This window comes from Alternaria rosae (assembly GCF_020736505.1).
Source record: "Alternaria rosae strain MPI-PUGE-AT-0040 chromosome Unknown BKA58scaffold_2, whole genome shotgun sequence".
Classification (NCBI taxonomy): domain Eukaryota; kingdom Fungi; phylum Ascomycota; class Dothideomycetes; order Pleosporales; family Pleosporaceae; genus Alternaria; species Alternaria rosae.
Genome location: NW_025763571.1, coordinates 3,882,717 through 3,909,553, shown reverse-complemented (window position 1 = coordinate 3,909,553; position 26,837 = coordinate 3,882,717). Strand labels below are relative to the sequence as shown.

The 26,837-nt window shown below is 52.2% G+C and overlaps 10 protein-coding genes across 10 annotated transcripts; 4 read left to right on the top strand and 6 right to left on the bottom strand.

Moving 5' to 3' along the window:
* Positions 1–810: 810 nt before the first annotated feature.
* Positions 811–1,950, bottom strand: BKA58DRAFT_378221 (uncharacterized protein). The gene is made up of 2 exons (XM_046169687.1): positions 1,239–1,950; positions 811–1,162 (listed from the first exon to the last, which is right to left on the bottom strand). The coding sequence occupies exons 1-2, from the start codon at positions 1,470–1,472 to the stop codon at positions 914–916; spliced, it is 483 nt and encodes a 160-aa protein (XP_046029745.1). The 5' UTR covers positions 1,473–1,950; the 3' UTR covers positions 811–913.
* Positions 1,951–3,016: 1,066 nt separating this feature from the next.
* On the bottom strand, positions 3,017–3,459 carry BKA58DRAFT_105599 (uncharacterized protein). The gene has a single exon (XM_046163831.1). It carries the CDS (start codon positions 3,352–3,354, stop codon positions 3,106–3,108), a length of 249 nt encoding a protein of 82 aa, XP_046029744.1. The 5' UTR covers positions 3,355–3,459; the 3' UTR covers positions 3,017–3,105.
* Positions 3,460–6,168: 2,709 nt separating this feature from the next.
* Positions 6,169–7,218, bottom strand: BKA58DRAFT_436602 (uncharacterized protein; the record flags this gene model as incomplete). Its single annotated transcript, XM_046173423.1, has 3 exons — positions 6,169–6,256; positions 6,307–6,811; positions 6,861–7,218. The coding sequence occupies 3 exons, from the start codon at positions 7,216–7,218 to the stop codon at positions 6,169–6,171; spliced, it is 951 nt and encodes a 316-aa protein (XP_046029743.1).
* Positions 7,219–8,947: 1,729 nt separating this feature from the next.
* On the bottom strand, positions 8,948–9,768 carry BKA58DRAFT_436601 (uncharacterized protein; the record flags this gene model as incomplete). Its single annotated transcript, XM_046173422.1, has 2 exons — positions 8,948–9,494; positions 9,548–9,768. The coding sequence occupies 2 exons, from the start codon at positions 9,766–9,768 to the stop codon at positions 8,948–8,950; spliced, it is 768 nt and encodes a 255-aa protein (XP_046029742.1).
* A 1,403-nt stretch (positions 9,769–11,171) lies between these two features.
* On the top strand, positions 11,172–12,615 carry BKA58DRAFT_378211 (glycoside hydrolase superfamily). The gene is made up of 4 exons (XM_046169686.1): positions 11,172–11,300; positions 11,354–11,378; positions 11,428–11,680; positions 11,729–12,615. The coding sequence occupies exons 1-4, from the start codon at positions 11,194–11,196 to the stop codon at positions 12,409–12,411; spliced, it is 1,068 nt and encodes a 355-aa protein (XP_046029741.1). The 5' UTR covers positions 11,172–11,193; the 3' UTR covers positions 12,412–12,615.
* A 212-nt stretch (positions 12,616–12,827) lies between these two features.
* BKA58DRAFT_105542 (Vps53-like protein) lies at positions 12,828–15,580 on the top strand. The gene is made up of 5 exons (XM_046163830.1): positions 12,828–13,580; positions 13,629–13,907; positions 13,957–14,072; positions 14,119–14,901; positions 14,956–15,580. The coding sequence occupies exons 1-5, from the start codon at positions 12,849–12,851 to the stop codon at positions 15,512–15,514; spliced, it is 2,469 nt and encodes an 822-aa protein (XP_046029740.1). The 5' UTR covers positions 12,828–12,848; the 3' UTR covers positions 15,515–15,580.
* BKA58DRAFT_105520 (uncharacterized protein) lies at positions 15,547–16,438 on the bottom strand. The gene is made up of 2 exons (XM_046163829.1): positions 16,252–16,438; positions 15,547–16,200 (listed from the first exon to the last, which is right to left on the bottom strand). The coding sequence occupies exons 1-2, from the start codon at positions 16,292–16,294 to the stop codon at positions 15,647–15,649; spliced, it is 597 nt and encodes a 198-aa protein (XP_046029739.1). The 5' UTR covers positions 16,295–16,438; the 3' UTR covers positions 15,547–15,646.
* A 12-nt stretch (positions 16,439–16,450) lies between these two features.
* BKA58DRAFT_355424 (nucleolar protein 14) lies at positions 16,451–19,334 on the top strand. Its single transcript, XM_046168642.1, has one exon. It carries the CDS (start codon positions 16,562–16,564, stop codon positions 19,082–19,084), a length of 2,523 nt encoding a protein of 840 aa, XP_046029738.1. The 5' UTR covers positions 16,451–16,561; the 3' UTR covers positions 19,085–19,334.
* Positions 19,335–22,134: 2,800 nt separating this feature from the next.
* Positions 22,135–25,000, top strand: BKA58DRAFT_105483 (sulfate transporter family-domain-containing protein). The gene is made up of 3 exons (XM_046163827.1): positions 22,135–22,575; positions 22,625–23,326; positions 23,374–25,000. Exons 1-3 carry the CDS (start codon positions 22,290–22,292, stop codon positions 24,882–24,884), a joined length of 2,499 nt encoding a protein of 832 aa, XP_046029737.1. The 5' UTR covers positions 22,135–22,289; the 3' UTR covers positions 24,885–25,000.
* A 497-nt stretch (positions 25,001–25,497) lies between these two features.
* BKA58DRAFT_105496 (uncharacterized protein) lies at positions 25,498–26,593 on the bottom strand. Its single transcript, XM_046163828.1, has one exon. The coding sequence runs from the start codon at positions 26,556–26,558 to the stop codon at positions 25,581–25,583; it is 978 nt and encodes a 325-aa protein (XP_046029736.1). The 5' UTR covers positions 26,559–26,593; the 3' UTR covers positions 25,498–25,580.
* Between the last annotated feature and the right edge of the window lie 244 nt (positions 26,594–26,837).

Here is a 26,837-nt window from a genome sequence, read left to right as displayed (position 1 = left end):
TAGCCCTGGGGGAAACTGTTCGTATATCGAGAGTAACAAATACCTCTATGTAGGCAGATGCGCGGTTGGGTAGACTGAAGCGAGCTCAGTATTCGCGCTTTCGACGGGCGGGTTTCTTCAATCGATGGGTCGTATGGAGATTTATGAGCTACATTTTGAGTGAGCTGTCAACGGACGAGGTGATCAAGCTGGCAGTTATAGATGGCCGACCTGAACGCAAACTTACACTACGATTTTCGTGCATGAGCTTTGAGAGTGTGAGGAGTTCGGAAACCTCGAATGATTGAGAATGGGAGAAACATAACCTGCCGTTCAAGGGAAACAAGAATGGAATCAGAGTCGCGTGTAGAGATGGATAGTTTGAGGCTGAGCCAAGCAGTGGTGCGTGCTGAGGCCACCCTCCCTCCGACAGGGCAGCGTCACCCCCCGGTGGGCGGCTCGTTGGTATCTGGCATCGGTGCCTGGTCCCAGCCAACCTGTAGGTCAGATACATGTCGTCACTGGTTTTCTTATCCAGTAGGTCATCCTTCATGCAAAACATAAAGACGACCTGGCTCGCAGCGAGTTCCAATGAGTTCAGCACTGTATCACGTTCTTCAACGGCCGCCGTTAGAGACTACTCGAGCGAAGGTAACACCGATCATCGCGCGCACCAAGAAGTCATGAACCATCTTGGAAGGATCTGCGCTATGCATGCTCAATTATTGGTCAGAATTTACTGCCAACTAGGTGCTAGTTGTTTCATCTCCACATGTCGTATGGAAGGGTTTACCGGAAGGCTGATGCACTGGCTCACAGTACTCTCTAGGGGGCGTCCTGACGCCACGGGGTCAGTGCTCACAGTCGCACACCTGCAGCGGCCATAAACTTGATCTTGGCTTTCATACCACTCCGCTCCGGGGGTTGCCATGAGTCACGATATGTTCGCGACAAACAAGCTCACAACAAGAAGTTTCACAACGTGGCCCCCAAGTAACAGACAATCGCCGTTTATAACTCCGGTATGCGCAACCATATTGGGCTTACGAAAGAATTGGTAGACCAGGCCGTTACCTCTCTGCCTAAAGATCAACCCAAACAGAACAAACACCTGTGAGCGCATCGAAGCTACGGTTGTTCTTGCAGATCTTCTCTTTCTAGTTCCGCCCACGAATTGGATACTGTAAGCTCGCTTCAGTTTGTTTAGAACCACTCCTACTTGGTCAAAAGATGACGCTGATTTGCATCGTGCATGTCAGCAGTTGCAGGAGGGAGTGATGACAGTCATGCAGTCCTAGACGGTGCAGAAGAGATGCGCAAAGAAAATAGAATGCGTGAGACGTGTGAGCAACAGCGAAAGATGCAGACAACATGAGCCCAAGGACATTGGTGCAGGAGAGGAACAGAACGACTCGGTCTGGTCGAGAAGCAGCTGTGGTCGTTAAGATGTGGGGATGAGATTTGGGGCAGGTTTCCGTAAGAAATTTTCCCATTCACATTCAGGGAGTACCCGGGAGTTCTCAGAAGTCGAGGATGATATATGCAGTCCTGCTAAAGGTCTAAAGGAACGAGTGTGTCGGGTTTGGATCCAACCACCTGTAATTGCATTATTCAGGACATCTGGAGCTGTAGTATGGCATCTCGATGATCGCACCGCACCAGCGCTATGCCAAAATAGATTTAGGAAGTAGTAGGTACGTACTGAGAGGTCAGGTATATATCCACACTTGCTATCATCCTCACACTGTTTGCTTCATATGGAATGAGAATAGAAGAATCGTTGCCGTGGACATGTTTGATAAAGCAAACCAACATCATAGCGATAGAAATATACAACCGTTGTCGATATCGTTTCTGGAGGTTTATCGCGGTCATGAGATAGCCATCTAGTGCCTATCAAAAGCAGACGTGACTCGAAATAATGTAATAGCAATACTGCATGCCGCACCCGTTTCTTTGCGTTGAAGATCTCGGCCCGAGAGTGGTTTCCTGTTGGACTGGCATCGCGCGGTTGCCCACTTACATGCCTTCCCAGCGCCTACTCAGATGGCAAACCAGCATCACTGACAACCATCTGAGCTAGACCCTCTGTTGCTCAGAGCTTGATAAAGACACCAAGCAGACGGGGGTATCAGGCCACAGAGATCGCCTACGACACCGTTCACTGAAATCATGACCCACTGCACTCAACGAAGCTGTAAGCACTACGAACTTACTTTTAGGGTTGCTGTCATGGCAAATACAAAGAAGCGGTGTAGAGTCTTCTACTCGTTGCGAAGAGACTGCATTGATCTCGTAGAGCAGACGATGAGACTGATCCAAGCCAGGAAAGAGCTTTTGTTCTGTGGTTTGGTGTCCAGAATGGTCTCACCAGGTCAGTCCTTTTGACGACTTCGATCGTCATATTTCATGAACGGCGCGCGGTGAAAGCTGCTAGTGCCGTTGTACATCAAGTATCCAGATCCCACACCGATGTCGCAGTGTTGATATGCTAGTAACTGTGCATCCCGTGTCATTGCTTTTGCACGCTCCTAACTGTGCACCTAAAAACTAGTGGGACCTTTCGTCTCTCTCCTCTACTCCCGCTATCCAACGACCGAACGCATGATCCAAGACCCCTTCACACCCTTAGCATTTCGAAACAAACGAGTACCACGCTATACATGATGTCATCTCGTACTAAGATTCCAATTACTCCACCGCAACCGCTTCATAGGTACATCGTCCATCAGTGGAAGCTTACATGCTGACAATTTTCGAGCTCTGTCGACGCAGAATGTTCAGTGGACTGGCGCCCCGGAGCCTCAAGTGCCACAATCTCCAAGGGTTTAGACAAGGTATTTAGTGGCTCGCTCTGCATGATAACGCCATGTGCGGTTGCTCACGTTTGCGTAATATAGCTTCGGAAGAGCACATCTTTGCACACCACTACTGGGATGTATCCCCTATAGACTCATTCCTTCTACCACGGAATCGGACGAACAGTCGTAAGGGAGCGGCAGACTCAATTAGAGGGGGGGGGGGGGGGGGGGGGGGGGGGGGGGGGCGCACAAAGTGGCAGAGAATACATGAGCTCAAGTTTGAGCAAGCCCACGAGATTGGATGATGTATCGCCGTCGGCGCTCTTCACAACGAGTTCGAACAGCCCAGTGGAATACTGACACCTTCTAATGTACTCGTATCCTTCCAGTCAATGCCATTATACCCTATCCACGACACTAGGGGATTGTTCATCGAGCGGGTGTATGCAGTGTTCGCGTGAAAGTATACACATGATGTTCGCGCGTTAGTGAAGCAACCAGCTATCAACATTCCTTGCCACCTTGTCTTGTTCAAGAACAACCGCAACGAACGCCCAAGACTCCGCGCATGCATGAACCTTGTACAAAGCAGCGAACCAGGATCTTTTGTATGTCTTTGCTCGCTACTGCCGTGGCTCACTGGCGTTTCCGTTCACTTCGCATCGTCTTCCGGTCCGTATGCAATAATGTACACATCCACCATGCGACACCGCACGCATTTCACGCGCTACACCTCCATATGTTCCTCCCTTGTGACACAGCAACGCAAGTACTAAGGGCGTCGTCAAATCAAACGCAAGCCCAACGGTGCGGAAGCACGGAAGGATGCATGCAGACCGCAAGCCCCTCCACATTCGCCATCTGTTCGGTACGATCGTGGGGGTATAAGCGTGGGGTTTGTGTGTTGTTGTCGCGTCAACGTGATTGGTAAGGGCTTTCGAGCGTGAGGATGGCGAGCCAAGGGTTCGGCACTTGGGTGTAGCGACGGGCTGTACCTGGTTCTCGTGCAGCGTAGCTTGCAAGGAAGACGGCCGCTTAGTCTTTGAGTCCTATCACTGACTCCGCTCTCTGGAAGCTGATCACATCTGGTTCGGAGAATGTGTTAGCTTTTGTCTCGTGGAATATTGGATGTACCTTTGACAACTTCAGGAAGCGGCCTTGGTGCCCATGGACGGTTATGAGACACCAACAGGACCTCATAGAAGAATGGTAGAAGTGCCCATGTCGCATTTGTCTTGCGGGCGCGACGTCGCAGCATAGGTAGTGGCGAGTTGGACATGCTATGAGTGCGAAAGAGACCCTCGCCGCGTTTGCCAGGCTCTTGACAGTACGCTGCCCAGCCTGTCTACTCTATGATCACCCCTGGCTAGCTTTCAGCCGTCACAAACGTCGGGAATATGCATCTGGGCATGCGCCTCTGGCCGCAAGCGAGCCCGGGAGGCCTTACTCGTGCGAAGCACGCAGCTCCAGATACCAAGCAAATCGTGGGATCTATGTGAACATGAAGCTTCCGAAATCCTGTCCGCGGGTCTGCCTGCAGCATAGAAAAAGTTTGGCTTTTCTCCCAACGTGAGATAAACCCACGGCTGGGGCTACAGCGCTTTCGTCAAACGAGCGTACCGTCCTTCGTCACGAGCGGCAACCGTGCGAGGATCTGTGTCACCCTTGTATCGGACTCAAAGCGAAAAGCCTCAGAATCCTTCGTAACTATCTGAAGGACCTATGTCCAGGCCCATCAACCGAAATTTGAGGTTTGAGCCACACACAACATCGTCATGATTTAACGTAAAAATGTGAGAGCCGGCTGGAGAGGGCAATGAAAAGGGTTTGACATGAATTGGCAGAGCCGCGTGAATTGCTGTACTTTCATTGGCTTTGGTGACGTCGATGGCTACATCTTGCTCGACTGAGGCCTTCCAAAGCCGCCATCGCCTGTTAGGGATAAGACTCTTGCGAAGTCGGACCAATGGTCATCATTACCAGGTTGTCTCCGCCCGTGCCACCGCTCTTGCCAAATGCTTGCTGACCGGTGAGGTCTCTGACTCGATGCCAATGCGGGTAGTCAGGGTAACAAATCTTCCGAAGCTCACTAAGTCCCATAGCCACCATCCAGTAAGGCCTATATGATCGCGAGAGGCTCAAGGGGAAATAGATGACGCGCCCTGTTCGCTCGAGAATGTAGAATGAGGCTGAGTGGCAGCTACCGTAGAGTGTGGTTGCTGAGTGTTGCTGGATGGGCCACGGTCCACAGTCGACGCGACTCTGTCCGCTTCTTGCGCAGCTTTTTTTCGGTACGTGAATTTGGCCCTGTATGCTGGATCCTTCAACAAAGCTGAACTTCAGTATCAGTAAAATGCCTGGATGACACAATGACCTATAACATCTTACCTTGTCTCCGCTGCCAATCAACTGTGGCTACGCAGTCATTTGACTGTACTACCGGCCTCATGTTTGTTCAATCGGGTGAGATGTTCCCAGTGCTGAAGGTGGTTGTGTGCGGCCGTGGAGCTGAAGTGTAGAGGGTGGTCTCCGGCCAGGAAATTTATTGTCCTGAAAATGGTCTGTTCAGACAAGCGAGCTATGAGAATTCGAGCTGGCATATCGAAATGCGCAGCCGGATGCGCGATGCCGTAAAACCCCCCTAGACATGCACAGCGACCATGTTCGGGGTGTCGAGCTGCGCAGACCTAGTCTTTTGGGCATCCAGCATCAGAATCTCTAGCTGATCAAGACCCGTGCATATGACTGGAAGAAGAATTGATGGTGTTTAGACCTCGACAACCTCAATATTCAGCCGGAATAATGCTCGTGGATTGTTTCGACCTTCCACAGATCAAGCCGCAAAGACCACTCGCCTCTCACCACTTTGCTTGGCATACAACCCCTGGTCAAAGCACCGTCTGGGCTCCGAATGTTCTGGTCCTCCTCCAGGGTGTCGCATGTCTTGATCATGCAGGCAACTGCCCGATGGGAAAGCCGCTCAGCTCAAAGGTAAGCTGGAAAGTGTAGCGAAAGAATGACTGGTATGAAGTTCGTAGAGTTCCTGACAGCGGGAAGGTCTCTGGATATACATTTCTCGTCCTGATGTGCGCGAGAGGCACTCGGCTGACGCTAGATGTGGGAAAGGCAACGCCACAGCGACCGATGTTGGTCTAGTGCGTGACGCTCCGGTCCATAGTCGATCGAGGCTCGTGCGCGGTCGCCTTATTACCCACTGACAGAAGGAGTTCGAACTTCTTGCGGCAAGCTCTCTGTGTATTACGTTTACTCACTGCTTCCATTTTCTCCAGGCATTATACAATCTGGCTAAGCTTCGGAGACGCTGCCGCGCATGTACTCAAAGGGCCATACCACATGCGTGTCGACTTCGGACTGTGTCTTTACCATTCTAGGTAGCGACTGTTGACTGAGTCTGCGTCGATCGGGGCTGTCGAGGGCCGTCGTTCAATAACAAGGTTACCAGGACAGCGCATACCCTTTACCTGTTAGCTGATTTTTCAGATAAACGGAGAGGGGGTGGACTTACGTGGAAATCATGGAGATGAATTGCTGATTCTGGAACAAGACACTGCAAGCTGTAATGGTTGCAGCAATAATGATCACCCCAGCGATACGGGCCGCGCTGCCAGTTGTGAGGTATAGCGACGTCACCGCCACGTATATCAAAACCGAAGTGGCGAGATTACCTAGTAACAACGAGATGACTTCGAACCTGCGATTGCTGAAGTTATAGTGACCCCATTCGTCTGGTGCCCTCGTGGATCCAATCAAAAGTCTCTGAAGGCTTGGAGAGCGCGGCATCCACAGCAAGAACTTATCCCGGAATAATCTTCCCATCGTACTAGGGCTTCGCTGATCCACGACTTGGATTAGATCAGGTGCATGTTCTTTTGGTTCCTCCATAGAACCCCAAGCTCTGGAATCGCACCCTGAAAGAGTTATATGTTCATCCATGAACCCTTGGAGGAAATCAAGTTCCGTTATATCATATCCCTTTTGAGCAAGGCGGTCAAAGCGAAGGAGTGCTTCTTCTACTAAAGTCAATCTAGGTCGTACGAGACATCGGCGACAGGTACGTACCATATTCTCTCATCTCTGATTTGAGTTTCTCATACACCTTGTACTGTGTATCAGGAATCCCGGTGGCACGACTCTGTTTTTTGAGCGGAGCAAAATCCTCCGAGAAGAGTCGCTTGTCACGGTCATTGTCTTGAGCGTCCCCGCGTTCAAGCGCTTTTAGTCTTCTCTCCAACACTATCAACTCATGCTGGCGGTAAAGCAAAAGGCGTGCTGCTAGGGCGGAAAAACTTCGCAGGTGCAGAGACCTGCTACATTGTGAGAAAAAGGAGGCGAGCTCGGGATATCCTCCGTTGTTCAATGTCGAGTGGTTGACCAGGTTATTTGGGGCTTGTTGTGCCGAGGACGACTGTGGGGACATCGGGTAAGTGACCGGGTTGGTTGCCATTGGCCCGAGGGACTGCAGAGAGTTAGTGCGACATTGAAAGCAACGGCAAGGGTTCAAACGCGCATTGAACGGGCGAGGACAAGAGCGAAATCCACTGAAGTACGAGAATGTTGCCTGGGTATGGCAAGGGGCGAAGGTTCAGAACCTATTGCAAAGACGAACAAGCCGCGCTGTTGAATGGCTTGAGACGGCAGAGTACCTAGATGCCTGTTTCGATGTTCTCGGATATGTCGACTGAGTTCGTGTGAGTAAGGGCTTGCAGTTCTTGTTCAGATGGAGGTGCGATGCCATTCCTTGATACTATATACTCATCGGGTCACCGAGAAGCAACCGCGTCATCTGCCCTGATAATATCAACTCAGCGCCGAGTTGATCGGCTTAGGGAAGAGACAACGTCGACCTGATACCCGGCTTTCGACGACACTTGGTGTTCGGCTGAGCCTCAAAGAAGGTCTGATGCTTGACTCGCGCTTACTGCGAAGCTCTCTCTGGTTGCTGCAATGAGAAGGTTATCGCTAATTCGATTGCTGCTGATAGAGTGCGGGGGCAGACGCCCATATAGCTGCAGGTCGGAGCTTCAGGTGTGGTGGAGTTGCAAAGCCACTGGCGGACAGCCTGCGCCGCCGACATCGAGAAGGAATTTGTGCGACCACAGCATCAATTTGAACTCGACGAGACAAGAGGCACGGTATACACATTCAATGTATACTGAGACCAGAAGCGCCGGTGAGAGGTGAGCGCCTTCTACACCTGGTCAACGCAACTCACTTGCAAGGCTGATGGATGGTTGCGATAGGTGTTCAGGGCTTCCGGTCAACATCCTAAAGATAAACATGATATCTTTCGCCAGTTCTAAACGCAGAGATGGTCCAACCTGCCCTGCAAGGGTGAGTGATGAGTATAGACAAAACGATTGCGCAACAGTCACCATCTTCGGCATTGCTACCAGGGGGACATGAGATCACAAGCGCCGCTTGAAGTGCTGTCGGGACCTTCGATCTGATGTCGCTAGATCATGGCTGCGCGCCACTCCTGATTTCTGGCAGCCAGATCCCCGTGATACGGCGTCTAGAACGCGCAGAATGAATGGTTCCCGATGAATGTGAGGAAACGAGATCGAAACTGGGTTGCATGTGATGGATTTAGGGTTGCACCCGCATTCAGAGCTGAGCCGTAGGTATGTGGGTGCGCTAGAACGGAGCTAGGCAAGAGTCTCCACCATGCTTTCCAGGTTCGCCCTGACATATGAATGTACAGCACAGTAATTACAAATAGTTAAGTATGTAATCATGATTGATTGGAGGATTTACTCTGATCATGCAAACCATCTTAGATCAGCCATAAGAGATCACATCGCGAAGCCATGTAATAATAGTACTCTATGGTGGACTCATCTCCTCTTGGCCAAGCGCTGAGGCTCACGGTATACACCCACCATAATTGCCATCAGGCAATTGTCTTTGTACATCCGCCTTTTCAGAGCCAACCGAGGTTTCAAACTAAGATCACTGGATGACCATCCAAGTCAGGACTTCTGCTGATAAGCGCTTGATACCACAATCAAGCTTGGGGGTATCACTATTCTTTCCGTCTCGATTTCTTGGCTTATGTCCGGTACGCGCCGGGCGCGATGGTCGGCCACCGCCTTAATGAAAGGCGTTTTGTAGCATTCTGAAGCTCCAGTAAGCCTGCAGATAGCCCATCAGTATTCTCCTCTTCCCCTGCCGCCTCTGCCTCTCCGGCCTCCGCGCTTCTTGCGATCCCAGTTGCCCCTAAAGCCGCGACCACCTTGATGACCGTTCCTTTCATCACGCTCACGATCCTCTTCTTCTCTCCTCATCATCTCGCGCTCGCGCTCTATCCTCTCAGCCTCGAGCTCCTCGGGGCTCTTCTCCACGCGCACCTCGGGCTTCTTGAGTTCAGTGGGGAACCGTGGGTGTGCACCATACTTGCAGCCCTTGCCCTCAGGACAGAATCCGCAGAGGTAGAAGGGACACAGCTTCTCCTTCTTGTTATGTTTGAGTGCGCAGTATGGCCCTAGTGGACAGAAGCCTCGGTCGTAATGTGGGCATGATGGTCGCTTGGCTTCGGGGTCGATGTGGAGGTAAAGACAGTCGTCACCGTTAGAGCACGTCTGGGTTCGGGCGTAGTAGGAGCACTCGGGCATTCGTCGTAGGTTGTACTCGTGAAGGAACTCGCACGTTTCGCCCTTTTTACATAAGCCACGCAGCCAATGTTTGCATACGAGACTGAGATGTGTTAGTATATGAGTGTCCACATGTTCCGATACAAAGCCGCATACTTGTTGTAGGATGACGAGACGTTGTGTTTGTTTGGACACCTGTTCCCGTCGGGACAGTGGCCTTGAAGATATGCCTTGCATACCGGACGGTCGGGACTGAGGCCGAAGCGATATTCACGCCGAAGAAACTCGCTGAACTTGAAAGTATATTGTGGCGCCTGAGCTTCTATCGGCTTCGGTTCGGGCGCGGGCGTTGGTACGGGGTTCGCAACTTCAGTCATCGCGGCGCGCACTGACTACCTCAGGTGGGTGAGTAGTATGCGATAAGTGGAAAGGATAGACTTGGGGTGTTGCGTTGTTGATGTGACGTCGTTGGAACTCGCGCGATCACCAATAACCTCGAAAGTGGACGCGGAATCACGTGGACGCTAGAGAAGATGCTGAGCTTCATTGTTCCGGTCCGACGGCGATCACCGTACTCCCGCATCCACATCTGCATCTGCAACTTACCGGATGCGTATTACATGGCGGTTACATCCCGCTCGGCCTTTGACTTACCCTGATCTACCCACTACATCTGCGTTTCCTACGTGCCGTCAAACCGATCGTGCGACCCCGAGACCTATCGCATACGACGCTTGACGGTGCTCGCTTTGCTCTTCGCGGCCCGTCGATACGCTTTGCGTGATCTGTGCATTTTCATCAACGTGTTCGCAGGCAGCCATGATCGTTTCCAGGCTTTGATTCCGTGCGGGGTCGTCCCTTCACCTGGTCACCACTCATGCAACACGGCGTTAGATGCTCCTTGGCTGCTATACTTCTAGCCGCTTGCGTCATGTCCTCTCCCCACAAGGATCCGGAAAGCCGTTCCTGGTCGTATAATCAGCAGTCAATAGTCCGTCTATATTCCGCGACAATTTGAGAAATCGTCCTCGGCTCAATATTGACGTTGCTTCAATACCCAGTTTCGCGTCACTATGTCCTTGCACTCCCGCTGGTATGGGGTAGAGCTGAACCGTTCTGTGGTGGACTTCATCGTTTTGCTCTCGAAGCACTAGGCCCACATTACGACGTCGGAATATTGAGAAAATTGCAACCTCGTACGCGACACAGGCCTGCTTAACGCGATCAGGGATGCTTGGGGTGGCAGTCTAGTGTCTATCTGTGGTCCATCAGTTGCCAGACTGGGCCTCACCGTCGATTATGTAGTAAAGCCACTATAGCAAGGCCTGCATAGAAGCCTCCGTCCTTTCTAGGATGATTGCGCGGTCCGTTGGTCTCAAGACGATCATTAGAAGCATTGCATCACCGATGGCCTCCGGTGCCACTATTGATTGCGTTGCATTTATATTCATATACAAGCAAGAAGTGCTCCAGAATTACCCTAGACAATCTCGACCCTTTTCTCCATCTTCTCTTGTCTACTAACCTTCCAATCACAGGAATCATCGACGACACACACAGCTCTGAACTACATACGTACCTATACATTTTCGTTACCAAGACCAAATCTCGAGATACCAAGACGAAAAAGAGCTTCCGATATCCGTCCAACTTTGATCCTTCAAAGTCCGGGTACCCGCCTATACCTGCAGGGTGTTCTGACGTGCAGCAAGCTAGGCTGTAGCTGACGACGACCGAAAATGAGCCGACACTACTTCAACCCGCCTGGTCACGACACCACTTTCTCTACACCGCTGCAAGCCATGTACTGGAACGGAGTCTACTATCCTAACTGGCGCATCTATCGCGACCAGCCACCTGTGTCACTGAACTACGATGTCATCTCGCACGTCTTTTATGCGTTTGCCTGGTACGCTAAGGGCTGGACCGAGTCACTGGGTGATAGGGCTAACATGGTCACAGGGTGAAAGATGATGGAACTGTCTACGTGAGTCTGTCAGATGTACAGAAGTCTCCCTGACTAACTCGCATTGTAGCTGAGCGATGAATGGGCCGATGCTCAAATCGAGGTTCCAGGCACTGACGATATTCCTGCCACAAAGGGCTGTCTGAACTCTTTCGCCCTTCTGAAGCGAAAGTACACCAGATTACGAGTTGTACTATCTGTCGGTGGCGGTGGAAAAGGCAGTGAGCCTTTCGCTGGCGTAGCTCGAGATCCTGCATGCCGTGAGCGTTTCGCCCAGTCATCGTTGGCATTGGTACAGCAATTCGGGATCGATGGAGTCGATAGTGGGTGTTCAAATCCAAACTGAAACGTCTATACTAAGCAGACGACAGTCGACTGGGAGCACCCTTCAGATGCCAGTCAAGGTCAAGACTACATCGCTCTTCTGGCTATACTTCGTCAGTATTTGCCAGCTCCTCAGTACACCCTCTCTTCGGCACTTCCGGCAGGCGAATGGGCCCTTCAACACATCAACCTGGCACATGCTTCGCACTATCTGGACATGATCAACCTTATGGCTTACGACTACTCTGGACCGTGGGTCAGCAAGTGCGGGCATCAGGCTCAACTGTTCACACCACCCATCCCGCATAGTCCCGAAGCCGCAATATCGTGCCACTCAGCTGTCTCGTACATGATGCAGCAAGGTGTTCCAAGACACAAGATTGTCATGGGTGTGCCAGCATATGGCCGCAGTTTCACCGGAACCCGTGGTATTGGTCACTCGTTCTCCGGGCAGGCAGGAGAGGAGGGCACATTCGAGTACCGAGATCTACCACGTCCGGGTGCGGAAGAGCACGTTGACGAGCAGTTGGGCGCAGCCTACTGCATTGGTGGTGACGGAGGGCTAGTCACATACGATACCCCGCACACAGTCAAGATGAAGGCCAACTACGTTCGTCAAAACGGACTAGGTGGACTCTTCTATTGGACCGGCACAGGGGATGCAAGCTCACTCACGCAAAAAGACCGCAGTTTAGTTTACAACGGGTTTCTGGGTCTATTCCCGCAATAGTGCCTGGGTTACAATAGTAAGCCCGTATCTCAAAATCAAGTGGTATCCGAGTGTATTTGTAGACTCTGGTATGCATGACTGTTGTATTTGTGCTCTGTATACGCTCGCAGGCGATATTACCACACGTCAGGGTGCTCTAGCGCGATGAGCTCGGACCTCGGAATAGAGACCCTGATTGAGGACGCGTGGGATATTGTCTTGTGAAGCATGGAAGACCTTAGGCAATTGCCAATAAATCCAATCATTCGTACTGCGTCCTAGAGAGATAGGATACTTTTCATCTTAGTTTGCACCTTGGCCGTGCCTTCCTTGCCGCTGCTACGACTGCAACCGTGTACCGCGAGCGCATGCCATTGACGCGGACGCCCGCCGAACCACATGCCTGCGCCCTCCACCTCGCTGGAATCTAGTACGCAGTTGCAGTAACACCCACAAGCATGGATTCCGCGCTGACGCTCAATGCAGCTTCATACGACCCTATCGATCACCTCAACGCCATCTTTTCCCACCCCGCCGCACTCTCGTCCGTTTCTGCCACGTCGGATGCCCTCCGCAGTTACCAGCATGACCTCGACGAAGACATCGCAGGCGTTGTCGCCTCACAGTCCACTGCCGATGCCGACAGCGTGCAGCGCATCCAGGCCGCCAAGGCAGAGCTCGCTGACCTCTTCAAGAAGATCGAGAGCGTCCGAGAGCGGGCTATGCAGACGGAGCAAACCATCACCGAGATGACTGCAGACATAAAGCGCTTGGATAGCACCAAGAAGAACCTGACGCTCTCCATGACGGCGTTGAAGCGCCTTCAGATGCTGACGACGGCATACGAACAATTACGGAGCCTCAGCAAGTCGCGGCAATACCGGGAATGCGCACAGCTTCTTCAGGCTGTGATACAGCTGGTGGCACACTTCAAGAGCTATCGCTCGATAGACCAGATCGCAACGCTGAGTCGCAACGTAGCAGATGTGCAGGGCGAATTGCTGGAGCAGGTCTGCGAGGATTTCGAGGTGACATTCGCCAAGGGCGAAACAGCCCAACGGAAAGGAATGTTGGCGGAAGCATGTCTGGTCATTGATGCCCTCGGAGAGCACGCTCGTACACGGCTTATCAACTGGTACTGCAATACGCAGCTTCGGGAGTACCGCCAAGTTTTCCGGGGCAATGATGAGGTGGGACATTCGTACTCTTTCGTGGTAACACGGTGCTAACAATAACAGGCTGGATCCTTAGACAATATTGGGCGAAGATACAGCTGGTTCAACCGAATGATGAAAACATACGATGTCGAACATGCTTCCATCTTCCCAGCCTACTGGAGAGTGAACGAGATGCTGGCCAACTCGTTTTGCGAAGGAACACGCGAAGACTTCAAGTCTATATTGCAAAAGGCTGTACGGAGAGGGGACGGGCAGAGTCTGGACGTCGAACTACTCCTTTCGTGCTTACAGGAGACGCTTGACTTCGAACACAGCTTGGAGAGGCGGTTCACCAACGAGGTTCGTGAAGACAGTCCATCACATTGTCATACGTACTCACTCTCTGCAGTCTCGTTCTTCGATGGACACAGTCGCTTCTAAGGATGACCGCCCACATGGCTTTAGTCAGGTCATCTCCGAGGCTTTTGAACCCTACATGAGCCTCTGGGTGGAGTCTCAAGATAAGTAGGTTACATACACGTACCTGTGGAGAACGAAGCTGACTTTGTAGGCAACTTGCCAACCTTATGCCAAAGTATCGGCAGCAACCCCTCCGAAATCCAGAAGACGATTTCTCGCATCAAGCTGTGATACCCTCATCGACAGAATTGTTCCAATTCTACCGTATGACGTTGGCGCAATGCGCCAAACTCTCGACTGGAACGAGACTTCAGGAGTTATCTATGACCTTTGCCAAGTACTTGGACCAGTATGGCCAGCAAGTGCTGTACTACTTCCTTAGTGAGAAGGCAGGAGCACAAGGACCATCTGTCGAAGACGCCATCCTCATTCTCAACACTGCAGACTATTGTTACATGACCTGCAACCAACTGGAAGAGAAGATAAGAGGTCGCATAGACGAAGAGTTCAAGGAAAAGGTGGATCTGCAGAGCCAAGCCGACGCCTTCATGGGTATCGCCAGCGCTACAGTTCGAATGCTTGTCCGCAAAGTAGAAATCGCGTGCGAGCCTAGCTGGAGGGAGATGCGAAACACGCCTTGGGCAAAGCTTGAGAGTGTTGGTGACCAAAGTACCTACGTGGGAGAACTTCTACGTAATGTCAAGGAGAGATCTGGAGAAATCCTGAAGTATCTTCATAAGCAGCAATATGCGCGAGCCTTCAGCGACAACCTTGTCGACTTGATGGCTTCCACATATATTGCGAACATAGTGCAGTGCAAGCCGATCTCGGAAGTTGGTGCAGAGCAGATGCTGCTGGATTCGTACGTGCTGAAGAAAGGCTTCACAGAGCTACCCACGCTCAATGAGGAGCCTGGTACAGCACCACCGGCAAGGTATGTTCTGAGACCGCCCTGTTTGGCATAACGTACGGCTGACCCGCCCATTAGCTTCATCAAACGCGTAAACCAGTCAATGTCCAAGATCGACCCTCTTCTCAAAACGCTCCAAGTCCGTCCCTCGCCACCAGAGGCCCTTGTACAAGCCTACCTTATCCACATTGCCGACAAATCAGACACCAATTTCAAGAAGATTATGGATCTCAAGGGCATCCGCAAGGCTGAGCAAACCCAGCTCCTCGACCTCTTCTCTGCCTTCCGCGCATCGCCGAATCATGAGAACCTTGTCCAGAACTCGCCGTTCCTTACGCCACTGCAAATTCAGACGGCAGGTAGCGTTGGTAGTGCGGCGGGAAGTGTAATGGGCACTATGGGGACACCAAGTCTTGGTGGAGGCAGGTTTGACGCCACAGGCCTGGGCAATATGCTCGTCAATGCCGCAAGGGATGGTGTCGATCGATTCGGCAGCCCAGCCCCAGGCCAGCAGCAACAGGCTGGAGGTGCTGATGGAGGCGCAAACCTGGAGAGTAATTTGAAGAACATTGGGAAATTCTTCAGAAGAGATGTCGGAGGGTTTAGAGGATTTGGCCGCAGTGAAGATGGACGATAGGGGGCTTGAGTATAGTATCCGCTATTGCACGATAGACACTGAGGCAGTGATATATCAAACTGAGAAGGTGTATTCTAGCATCGCTGGGGTATCATATTCAAAATTCCGTACCATGTCCATAACTTCGCGTCTTCAAGACACAAACAACGACTCCTCATCATGTTCTTCCTCTCCATCTGGACCCCTCATGTAAACATCATCACTTCCAATCAGCCCTTCACCATCGCTTATCACCATGGCCTCTCTCCGTCTCCGCCTGACATCTCTTTGCGAACCTCCTCCCATTCCAGGCTGAACGACGTCCCACCTGAACCTGTTATTGGGCAACAAAGAATCGTCCCTCCAGACACCCATGTCACCCAGCAGATTGAAGGCCAACTGCGCACGATGCAGAACTTCTCCGTCTGCACAGTACAGGTCTTTGATGAGCAGGTCTTTGGCAGACTTGGAAGCATAGAAGCGTGTACATAGGATCTTGGTGGCGGAGGCGCGGATGTCGTTGTTGTGACTAGTCGCCAGTGTCAAGAGGGAACTTGTCTTGATCGCATCTTCTTGGTGAGTCGGCGGTCCGGAAGGGATGGCGCGGCGCTGTTGGGGGATGTTCTGGGGGTCTCGGATCTCAGTGAGGGTGCGGATGTGGTTGAGGCCGTAGGAGACTTGCTGGACGGCTATGAAGGTGAAGACGCCTGGGAGATGGGTTAGCGGGGCTGATAGGTTGGTGGAGGAGGGGATTGTACCGAGGCCAAGCCAGAGCCAGTGGTCGGGGATGTTGGATGCCATCGCGAAGAATAGTTGTTCATGACGTGAGGCCTATAGCGGCGGGGATGGAAGCATGATGCGGTCGTGGAAGCAGTTGCGCGGGCAATCATGGCCCTCGTCGCGTGTGAAAGTGGGGCGCGGCTCACCTGTGGCGCTAGACCGGGGTCATCCATGCCCGAAGTTTTGGTTCTCGAAATAATTTCTGGTTGACCATCTCGTGCCGTCCACAAGCCTCGCAACGCCGGATTCTCTATCGGAAGGTCTTCAGGCTTTCGGTTACCAGCAAAGATGCCGCCCTCCCAGCTGAAGCGGTTAAAGGCCTCCCTCCGCGAACAGGGCATCACCGGCCCGCAAAAGTCGAAGAAGCAGAAGAAGTCGCAATCCAAGAACGCCGACCACCACGAACGGAAAGCCTCTGCGCTCGCCTCAATTCGCGAGTCCTTCAATCCCTTCGAGTTCAAGCACCTTGCGCGCCCTCACAAGCATGAGTATGTCTCTGCGCAGGCCGAAAATGCCCCCAAGAAGATCCTCGGTCGGCCTGGCGTTACGAAGAGCGCGGGCGAGGAGGCACGAAGGAAGTCGCTGCTTCCGGAGATGCATCGCAAGAACAAAGTCGGAGGCATCCTGGATAGGCGGATAGGCGAAGATGACCCGACAATGAGCTTGGAGGACCGTGAAATGGCGCGCTTCGAGAGGGAACAACAGCGCAAGAGAGGCGGCAATGTGTTTGATCTCGAGGACGACGCCGACGAGGTGGAGCTCACCCACGGCGGACAGTCTCTTCGTTTTGACGATGAGATCGGAGAGGAAGATTACGACGCGGCTAGCATTGCTGGGTCAAGCGACGGCGAAGATGGCTTCTTGAAGAAGAAGAGGCGGAGAGACGATGACGATGAAGACGGCGAAGTGGACGGCGAAGCGGCTACAGACCAGCCAGAGCGGAAGAAGAGCAAGGCAGAGGTCATGAAGGAAGTCGTGGCCAAGTCAAAGCAGCACAAATACGAGCGTCAGGCACAAAAAGAGGACGACGACGAGCTACGCGACGAACTCGACAAGGATCTCAACGACGTACTCTCTGCCCTGCGAGGACATATCAACAAAAAGCCTGAGCCCGAGAAGCCAAAAGACCCCCAACTCAACGAATTTGGCATGAACGCCGACCGCGCTGCACTACTCGCTGGAACCACACAACAAGACAAGGACAGAGAATACGATAAGCGCGTGCGCCTGCTGATGCAAGACGAGCGAGCGAAGCCAACGGAGCGAACAAAGACGGAAGAGGAGAAGGCCAAGGAAGAGGCTGACCGCTTGAAGGAACTCGAACAGAAGCGGTTGAAGAGGATGCGCGGAGAGCCAGTCAGCGATGACGAAGAGCCGCGCAAGAATGGTGTCGAAGAGCTAGAGGAGGATGAAGATGAAGATGAAGACGACATTGCCGATGATGCTGCCGAGTTCGGGCTGAAGTTACCGGGCCAGCTGAGACCAGAAGGCGTTGAAGATGAAGACGACTTCATCATGGACGACGATCTTGTCGCTACCGATTCGGAAGCAGACATGTCGGACGATGAGTCTGATGCTGGCTCTGCGCTCGACGACACCATGGCCATGGATGAAGAGGATGCAGACTTCTTGAAGCACGTCATGCCAGAGCGGAAAGAGCAACCCAAGGCTGTGAACGGCGTGCTGACACTCACCGCCGAGCCTTCACCAAAATTGGCGTTTACATACGCGTGCCCGCGGTCTCACGAGGAGCTGTTGAAGGTTTTCAAGGACGTGGCTCCTAACGATACCTCCACTGTCATCCAAAGGATACGTGCGCTCTATCACGCTGGACTGCATCAAGACAACAAGCACAAGCTTGCTGACTTCGCATGCGCGCTCGTTGATCACGTCTCCTACCTGTCGAACCAGACGCCAGCTGCGTCGTTGGCTGTCATCGAAGCCATCATCCGTCATATTCACTCCATGACGCGATCATACCCAGTTCAGATTGCCACCAAGATCCGACAACACTTGAAGCAGCTTCAGGTATCGAATGACCCAACTCCGGGCGATTTGGCTCTACTTGCCGCTATTGGCTCCATCTTCCCTACTTCCGACCACTTCCACCAAGTCGTGACTCCCGCCATCACTCTCATGGCTCGCTGGATGGGACTTACCTCACCTGCCTCCACTAAGGATGTTGCTACGGGTGCTTTCATTGGTGCGCTGTGTCTGCAATACCAAAGGCTGTCGAAGCGCTACATCCCCGAGTTCATCCGTTACACTGGACTGTCCCTAAAATCCGAGCATGCCACACCCGCTCTCCTGACAGCCCACAGCAAGAACGTCATCACAGCCGCCGAACTCTGGAGCGCTTCAACCGCCTTCATCGAGATCTTCACCCCGCTGCTCGCCCCCCTCAAATCCGCAAACCAAACCTCCACCCACCAAAACCTCCTCGCCCGCCTCTCCCTCGCGCGCTCAAAGCGAAGACCACTTCTCCTACACCACCACCGCCCCCTCCCCATCAAATCCAGCATTCCCAAATTCGAAGAATCCTTCGACCCCAACCGCCACTACGACCCAGACAAGGAGCGCTCGGAAGCCAAGAAGCTGCAGAAGGAGTACAAGCGCGAGAGGAAAGGAGCGCTCAGAGAGTTGCGCAAGGATGCCAACTTCATTGCGAGAGAGACGCTCAAGGAGAAGAAGGAGAAGGACAAGGCGTATGAGACGAAGTATAGGAGGCTTGTGGCGGAGATTCAGGGTGAGGAGGGGAGGGAGAAGAATGCTTATGATCGGGCGAAGAAGGCGAGAAAGAGTGGTAGATAGGTGGCTATATTGTGGAGGACTGCGAAGGAGGGGTTGGAGTGCATTTTGAAGGGCGTTGATGAGTTGGTTTTATTTTTGTGGCAATGGAGTGGTACCGAGCATTGCACGTGTCCGCTACTGCTTCGCAGACTCGACGTGTAACTGACTACAGAATGAATTGACCTTGAAATTGGTCCCTAAGCACACAGTCATATATTCACTTCAATCAAAATGCATAAGTTCTTGAACTAGCACTGATACTCAATCGGGTTACCGCTGTATTTACCTCGAAAGCCTGCGTCATCAACTCATTGCCTATTTGATTCGAACCACATACTCTCAAGGTTGACACCAACTCAAAATATAACCATGGCCTACATTCAAACAAAGTCCGAGGCTGCTGCATCTTTGTGCGAATCAATGTACGCTCTCCAGTGCACCCCCATCACCTCATTGACCCAAACGGACACCAGCAGAACCCTTCGAAACCAACACGAATCCCCAACGCGAATCCCCACTTCTCCGTCTCCCAGCCGAACTGCGCAATCAGATATACGCCTATTTACTAGGCGGCCATGAAATCCGTACGGAAAGTCTTCCCCACGGCTGGAAAATGTCCGGCCACCCTCCTATCAAGCTGTCTTCCCACAACGACGACAAATGAATTCAACCGCACCACTTCCTCGCGCTCACTGCCGCTTCGCGACAACTGCGATCCGCGACAGAATTTCTACCCTTGAAACGGAATCGTTTCCAGGCCCACCACAACCGCGGCTTCCAGCATTTTCTCGGGACTCTTTCATGTCGACAGCGCGACGCTACTCAAACTATCCGCTTGATGAATTTGGATTATTGTTACGCTCCTAGGCGTACTGAGTCGGCGGCAGCGTTTTTGTTCCAATGTCGGCATCTGTTCAATGGGCTTGAGGAACTTATCAATCAGCGCACGGATGAAGGTGGTCGTCTACATATTGAAGTGCCGGTGATAGGGTGCCGCTGATTGAGAAGATGGTGGGGGCAAGTGTGCGGGTCAGAGTTGAGCTGCGGTCTTGCGTAAGTCGGTCAAGATGAGAGATTGATTTTAAGACGTTCAGAGTGTGGTTACTATTTGCTGAATCAACACTCCGATTCGAGTAGTAAAATGCTCTGTATACTTCCAAGTAAAGAGTCTAGCTCTTCAGGGGTAGGAGGCTGGTAGATCAGTTCAAGCTCATATATCTAACGGTCTAAATCTCATTCTCTACTTCCCAGAATTGCTGGGCGTCATGCTACTTCCAGAAACCAAATCGCTTGCTCCCAGGTGCTACATCGTTGTCAAATATTTCACTTCTTTAGGTAGGTGCTGTCGCAGACTGTAGCCTAGTAGATGGCATACACCCCACACTGGTCTGATCTTTTCCGTGGATGAAATTGACAAGACCTGAAATAAGAACACCACAAAGCATCTCTTGTGACAGACGTTATACGCCGTAGATTCATATGGGAGTGGGTCTCGAATGCAACACATCTACTCGCATTACGGCATGACCGGGTCGGCCTAGATCGGACGGGCGAATTGACCCGACTCAGTACTTGGCCTTTTGGGTGGAGGCATCGTGTCGTGGAAAGCAACTGAGGTGGGCAAGCGTGTGGAAACTGAGTACGTAGGACTGAGGGTCAGCCAAGAAGGAAGTCGGAAAGCGCTGACGCCGAACGCGCGAGACTAGCTCAATGTGGCCGCAGCACCTCTTGGAGTGATGCATCCATAACTTTGGAAGTGTGCATCTCAATTAGAGCGGCATAGCTCGCCACCCACTTATGGAAATCTAGAGCAGAGCCATCGTCAAAACCCATCAACTGTGTTTTGCTGAGTTTTGAGCATGGACAAAAGCGGTATGCACTTCTTGTGTCCAGCCTTCCTAAAAGAACTAAACACCCCATATTTAATGGCGTCTGCTCGCTTAGTCAGGACCAGTTTTCCCCACGTGCGGCTGGCATCCTGCAAAGAACCTTAATCGCACCCACAAACCTCCTCTTCACGACAGACAGTGCCGGTTCTATCACGGGCTTATCATGGTAGGCTGAGATAATTGCCCTGGATTGGATGCAAGTTCCCGTCGATGATCCAAGTGCCGTCTCAACGTACCCGCACAGCCGGCTTTCCCCAGAGCATGACGTCAGATGCTATTTCGCGACATCACGACTACGTTCAACAAAGAGCCTCGGAGTTTTGAAAATGCCGCCTCTTACAATTGGAGGATCTTTTGACGCAAAGTTAGATGGTCGCACACACTGTAGGTATGCGTCGGGCTAGATGACATGCTCAGTGCGGTTGTTTAAGACGAACACATGATGTAGTCGGACGTCAGTTGGGAACACGGTCATAATACTCCAGAAGGATTTGTGTGCCAATTGTGCCACACCTCAACCGTTTCCTAAGTTTACTTGGCGGACTCGCACACTGAAGACGACATCTTTCCTCCCGAGCACGCAATTCCGGCCTCGAATCTCTATTGGATACTAGTGCGAACCGTCAGCGACCATCACATCCTTCGCGCACCATCCCTGTCGCCGCACCCGCACACCCTTGCAAGCTCGACCCATCTGGCATCAGATTGTTGCCCGGTACTGCGGCGAAAAGCGTCACGGTCGCTAAAGCATCACTTAGGTCTGATCGGCATATCAAGGCATTATGTCACTTGTCAGATCCCTTCACTCGGGCTTTGCTTGGAAATACTTCCTACCCATCTCTTCTCCTCTATCATAGCAGTGGCCTTATTGCCTCGACAATCCCCGACTGCGCGTAACCTATTAGCGTACGTCAACACCAATTCCGATCCAGTAACGGTAGCGATCACGCAATTTTCCGTCATATCGAGCAATCCCGACGCGTCGTAAAGGCTTCGGTCCTTCCCACATCCAGGGCACACAAGCATCCCAAGCTACCTTGACTTCGAAGCTCACAGGCCGATCCTGCAGCCCAGACCGGCACAGCACCACTGTCATTCGTCCCAGAGAGACCGCGTGCGATTCACTCCAAGCCACCAGTTGCTTGCGCCGTGCTTGTTCACACCCGCCCGTTCGGTGGTCCTCATAGATAAGCTTTCAAGCACCTGGCAGCTCTTGTCATTGCTTCTGCAGCTTATTCGGTCTTGACAAACTTAGTACTGGATTTCAGGCACGTGGCATTCCAGTGCTGATCCAGTGCATCTTCGTTTGCGCGCGTTGGAGACCTCTCATCACCACAATGGCTTCTACAGCCAGTAAAGTCGGCGAAGGCCTAGCAAAGGTGCTAGGCATCGACTTGCACTACCGGAATGAAACTGGCTCGGAACGCGTAACTCGAGGCGAAAGTGTCTTTACCATCGACTCCGCGGACACCTATGTTGAGGAAGAACCCACCGCGAAAGAATGGATCAAAGACACGCTTCCCAGTGGTCACGAGCTGAGAGAGTACTGCTCCAGCCTGTTTCCGTTCCTTTCTTGGATAGGCCGATACAACGTGCAATGGTTAATTGGAGATCTTGTTGCTGGTATGTTAGCCCCCAACAAAATCATTGTATGGCTGTTAACTCTTCTTAGGTATCACCGTGGGCGCCGTTGTAGTCCCTCAGGGTATGGCCTACGCTAAGCTCGCCGAGCTTCCAGTCGAATTTGGATTGTACTCTTCATTCATGGGTGTACTCATTTACTGGTTCTTCGCTACCTCGAAAGACATCACCATTGGGCCCGTTGCCGTATTGTCAACAGTCACTGGTGGCGTCGTGCTGTCTGCAGAAGAGAAACTTGCTGACCAAGACATCTCACGAGACATGATCGCGTCCGCTTTGGCCATCATCGCTGGATCTATTGTTCTCTTCTTAGGTCTTGTCCGTATGGGCTGGATCGTGGACCTCATCTCATTACCTGCTATCTCGGCCTTCATGACCGGCTCTGCGCTCAGCATCGCTGCCGGGCAGTTCCCTGCCATGATGGGTATTACAGGGTTCTCGACTAGGGACCCCACATACAAAGTGGTCATCAACTCGCTCAAGTACCTGGGACGAACCGATCTCAACGCATCATTCGGCCTGACGTGCCTGTTCCTCCTATATGGGATTCGTTTTACCTGCGGTCAGCTAGCAAAGCGCTATCCCACCCGCGCCAAGCTGTTCTTCTTCATCAACACTCTGCGAACAGTGTTCGTCATTTTGTTGTATATCCTATTTAGCTACCTGGCAAACCGAGAGCACAGGGCCAACGGAACCAAGCCGATTATCAAAACTCTTGGAACTGTTCCACGAGGTAAGATGCTTCCCGAACTTGGTCAAACTCATTACTTACATTTCCAGGCTTCCAACACGCGCGCGTGCCCAAGATTACGATTCCCATCATTAAGTCCTTCGCGACCGAACTCCCATCGACAGTCATCGTCCTCCTCATCGAGCACATCTCCATCGCCAAGTCTTTCGGACGTGTGAACAACTACGTTATCAACCCATCGCAAGAACTCGTAGCCATTGGTGTTTCCAACTGCCTCGGCCCCTTCCTGGGAGCATACCCCGCGACTGGTTCTTTCTCACGTACTGCTATCAAGTCCAAGGCTGGTGTTCGCACGCCTTTTGCAGGTGTCATTACGGCCGCCGTAGTGCTACTCGCCATCTACGCACTCCCAGCTATGTTTTGGTACATTCCCAACGCCGCGCTGTCGGCAGTCATCATTCACGCAGTGCTGGACTTGATTACACCACCAAACACTGTCTACCAATTTTGGAGGATCTCACCGCTTGAAGTTATCATCTTCTTCGTCGGTGTTCTCGTCACCGTCTTTTCCAGCATCGAGAATGGCATCTTCGTAACGGTGTCAGTTTCCGCAGGCATGTTTGCTTTCCGTCTCTTCAAGGCCAAGGGACGCTTCATGGGTAGGGCCAAGATTCACTCTGTCATTGGAGATCATTTACTGGACCCAACCGAAGAAGACAAGATGTCACCCCCTGGTGTTCGGCAAAAGCCTTCGGAGGGAGAGCACTCTGTTCGTGAAGTCTTTCTACCCATCGATCATAAGGACGGGTCCAACCCAAGCATTCAGCTCGAAGACCCTTACCCAGGTATCTTCATTTACCGATTTAGCGAAGGCTTCAACTACCCCAACGCAAACCACTACCTCGACCAGCTCACCGACATCATCTTCGCGAAGACGCGCCGTACGAACCAAGCGACCTACAACAGACCGGGCGACCGCCCATGGAACGACCCTGGCCCTCGCCGTGGCAAGGAGACCGAAGTTACCGACGACCGACCCACGCTCAAGGCTATCATTCTCGATTTCTCCTCCGTCAACAATGTTGACCTTACTTCAATTCAGAATCTGATTGACGTAAGGAACCAGCTCGACAAGTACGCGGCCCCAGACACTGTTGACTGGCACTTCTGCAACATCAACAACCGCTGGACCAAGCGCTCGCTCGCCGCCGCCGGCTTCGGCTACTACACTCCGGAGATGCCCGATAGCGGCATCACCCACCGATGGAAACCGATCTTCAGCGTCGCCGAAATCGGCGGCTCAGACTCTGCCGCCGCGGAGGCAGAAGCACGCGAGAACCTCCTCGCACAACGCACATTATCGCAAGTACGAAGTCGCGATATTGAGGCCGGGCATCCCGACTCGGGCGACAGCTCCGAGACGGGTAGTATTACCAAGCAGCTGGAGCACAGCAAGGCGTATGGACATGCAGATGCGTCAGATGCTAGACATAGGGGCCGGATAGCGGTTGTTCAAGGGCTGAACAGGCCGTTGTTCCATGTGGATGTCACGGCTGCGCTTAACAGTGCGTTGGCTAACGCGCAGAGAAAGAGTCACTAAGCAGGTGCTGTGGCTTTTGCGTTGTGGTAATAAGGACGCGTTTTCTTTCAGTACATACTATGTAGAGATGATATCTATTTGCGCTCGGCTGTTTGCCTTGAGTGTTTCTTTCCCTGTTCAAAGACTAGTCTTACGATCTGTATGTGTGATGACGTGGGTGTGCGATGTCGGTCTTGCTGATAGCTGACGTGAGATGTTTCGTTAGGCGGCCACACCTTCCTTTCTAGATTGATCACAATGACAAAGGTAGGATCTGGTCTGTCGTTATGTCTTCGATGGTTGCTTTCATTCTATGTAGACCATACTCATGCTCGTGCTCGTGCTCCTGCTTTCCTACGCGTGGGTATATGTACCGCCTCATGCCCCATACACAAAACATCAACGCCATGCTATGCTCTGTCCTGAACCATTTTTTGCCTCGCCCCATACAGTAAAAGAAAAGTCCTGCTCCTCGTGATGATAGCCAGATGCTGCCCCCAAGATGTCCGCGCCTGCTTGAAAGTCCCGCTCTCTTTGCGCAGACGTCCATGTTTCCCAAAGATGTGCTGCCTGGGTTGTGATTTTGTAAAGGTAGTAGCGACACTGGTTCCTTGCTCTTCGTTGTTCCATGCCTGATGTCGTACAAATGACATCAAAGTCTTTTTCCTCCCATCACCTGCGAAATTTCATCTCTGTGAGCTCTCAAACGATCAACGTCTAGTTGTACGCTTCAGCTGGCAGAGACTCGCGACTCTGTGCGAATAGAGCACCAGCTTGCTCGATATTCCACTGTCCAGCCTCCAAACATTGAATAGCGTAGTCGCGCTTAAGATTGGTTTCGCGCTGAACGTAGAGAATCATCTCTTCTTTCCTCTGTTGCTCCGGGTCGGCGACTGCAGGTATGGGTGTTGGGGTGGTAGAAGCTGGTATTTGCTGTGCGTTTACTGCGTTGTTGTTTGCCGCCGCGTCAGGACGAACTTGATTGCCATTTAGGATTTTGAGTTTGGGGAACCACGAGACGATTTCGTCTTGCCAGTTCGGGTTGGGAAACGGGTCGACGATGAGGTGTTCGACGTTTCTGAAACGGCCTTTCCAGGGTTTTAGCGCTTCCAGCGTCGCAAAGGCGTTGTTGCTTAGATCCAGGTTTTGGATGTGGCGGAAGTGGTTGCAGAGTTGGTAGACGGCGTGTGTGTTTTGGAGGTTGTTACCAGCAAGTGTGACGCTGTGGATTGCTGCTTCTTTCGCTTCTTGCGTTTCGAGAATGGCGTCGCAAACGATCATAAGGGCTGGGAAAAACTTCTTCTGGGCGCCTTCTGAGGCAAACATGCCTGATTGGAGGATCTCTTGGTCGCCGGCGATAGTTGAAAGGTTCAATAGTTTATTAGAGGCGTCGTAACGTCGTCCCAGGAAGCCTTCCATGAGCGGATATGACGGATTTGACTTGAGTCTTTCAAGGGTTTCTTTGTCGATCGCCGGCTCTCGTGAGCGATTGTCTGTGCGATTGTCGTGCTGGAAGTGGTTTTGGCCTCCCCTGAATCCTCGTCCCCGTCCTCGTCCCCTACCTCGTCCACGTGAGGACTCGCCATCGACCATCATCTGATCGTCGTCATGGTTTTGTGGTGTGAATGAGACACTCCAGTTCCCGCGCCCTCGGCCGCGACCACGCCCTCGGCCACCTCTTGGTTGATCGTTCATGTTTATTGGAGTATGTTGGTCGTGTGTTAGAGGTGGAAAAGATCAATCAAGCAAGACCGAGCAGATGGGATTGTCTATAAAGTCGGAAGGTCTGTGCGTCGCCAAGCCACAGTTTTCCTGTTCGTTCCACTGTCATTGGCCAAAACACATGGAACCTTCGATGTCAACCAAGTTCACTGCTATTGTCTTTTTGCTCTCGCCTATTGATTTATGCTCTTTAGTCATGCCAGCCTATTGAAAATCTTGCTCCAGGTGCAAACAATACGGTTCCCTTGTGCT

Bases quoted from the DNA above. Each gene is read 5' to 3' on its own strand.
- BKA58DRAFT_378211 (XM_046169686.1), top strand. From the start codon at position 11,194: ATGTACTGGAACGGAGTCTACTATCCTAACTGGCGCATCTATCGCGAC. The intron at 11,301-11,353 runs GTACGCTAAGGG...ACATGGTCACAG, and splicing joins GTCTTTTATGCGTTTGCCTG to GGTGAAAGATGATGGAACTG. The intron at 11,681-11,728 runs GTGGGTGTTCAA...AGCAGACGACAG, and splicing joins CGGGATCGATGGAGTCGATA to TCGACTGGGAGCACCCTTCA.
- BKA58DRAFT_105483 (XM_046163827.1), top strand. From the start codon at position 22,290: ATGGCTTCTACAGCCAGTAAAGTCGGCGAAGGCCTAGCAAAGGTGCTA. The intron at 22,576-22,624 runs GTATGTTAGCCC...AACTCTTCTTAG, and splicing joins AATTGGAGATCTTGTTGCTG to GTATCACCGTGGGCGCCGTT. The intron at 23,327-23,373 runs GTAAGATGCTTC...TTACATTTCCAG, and splicing joins TCTTGGAACTGTTCCACGAG to GCTTCCAACACGCGCGCGTG.
- BKA58DRAFT_105599 (XM_046163831.1), bottom strand. From the start codon at position 3,354: ATGCATGCGCGGAGTCTTGGGCGTTCGTTGCGGTTGTTCTTGAACAAG.
- BKA58DRAFT_378221 (XM_046169687.1), bottom strand. From the start codon at position 1,472: ATGGGAAAATTTCTTACGGAAACCTGCCCCAAATCTCATCCCCACATC. The intron at 1,163-1,238 runs CTGACATGCACG...AAGCGAGCTTAC, and splicing joins ATCACTCCCTCCTGCAACTG to AGTATCCAATTCGTGGGCGG.
- BKA58DRAFT_105542 (XM_046163830.1), top strand. From the start codon at position 12,849: ATGGATTCCGCGCTGACGCTCAATGCAGCTTCATACGACCCTATCGAT. The intron at 13,908-13,956 runs GTTCGTGAAGAC...CACTCTCTGCAG, and splicing joins AGAGGCGGTTCACCAACGAG to TCTCGTTCTTCGATGGACAC. The intron at 14,073-14,118 runs GTAGGTTACATA...CTGACTTTGTAG, and splicing joins TGGGTGGAGTCTCAAGATAA to GCAACTTGCCAACCTTATGC.
- BKA58DRAFT_105496 (XM_046163828.1), bottom strand. From the start codon at position 26,558: ATGAACGATCAACCAAGAGGTGGCCGAGGGCGTGGTCGCGGCCGAGGG.
- BKA58DRAFT_105520 (XM_046163829.1), bottom strand. From the start codon at position 16,294: ATGGCATCCAACATCCCCGACCACTGGCTCTGGCTTGGCCTCG. The intron at 16,201-16,251 runs GTACAATCCCCT...CCCATCTCCCAG, and splicing joins CTGGCTCTGGCTTGGCCTCG to GCGTCTTCACCTTCATAGCC.
- BKA58DRAFT_355424 (XM_046168642.1), top strand. From the start codon at position 16,562: ATGCCGCCCTCCCAGCTGAAGCGGTTAAAGGCCTCCCTCCGCGAACAG.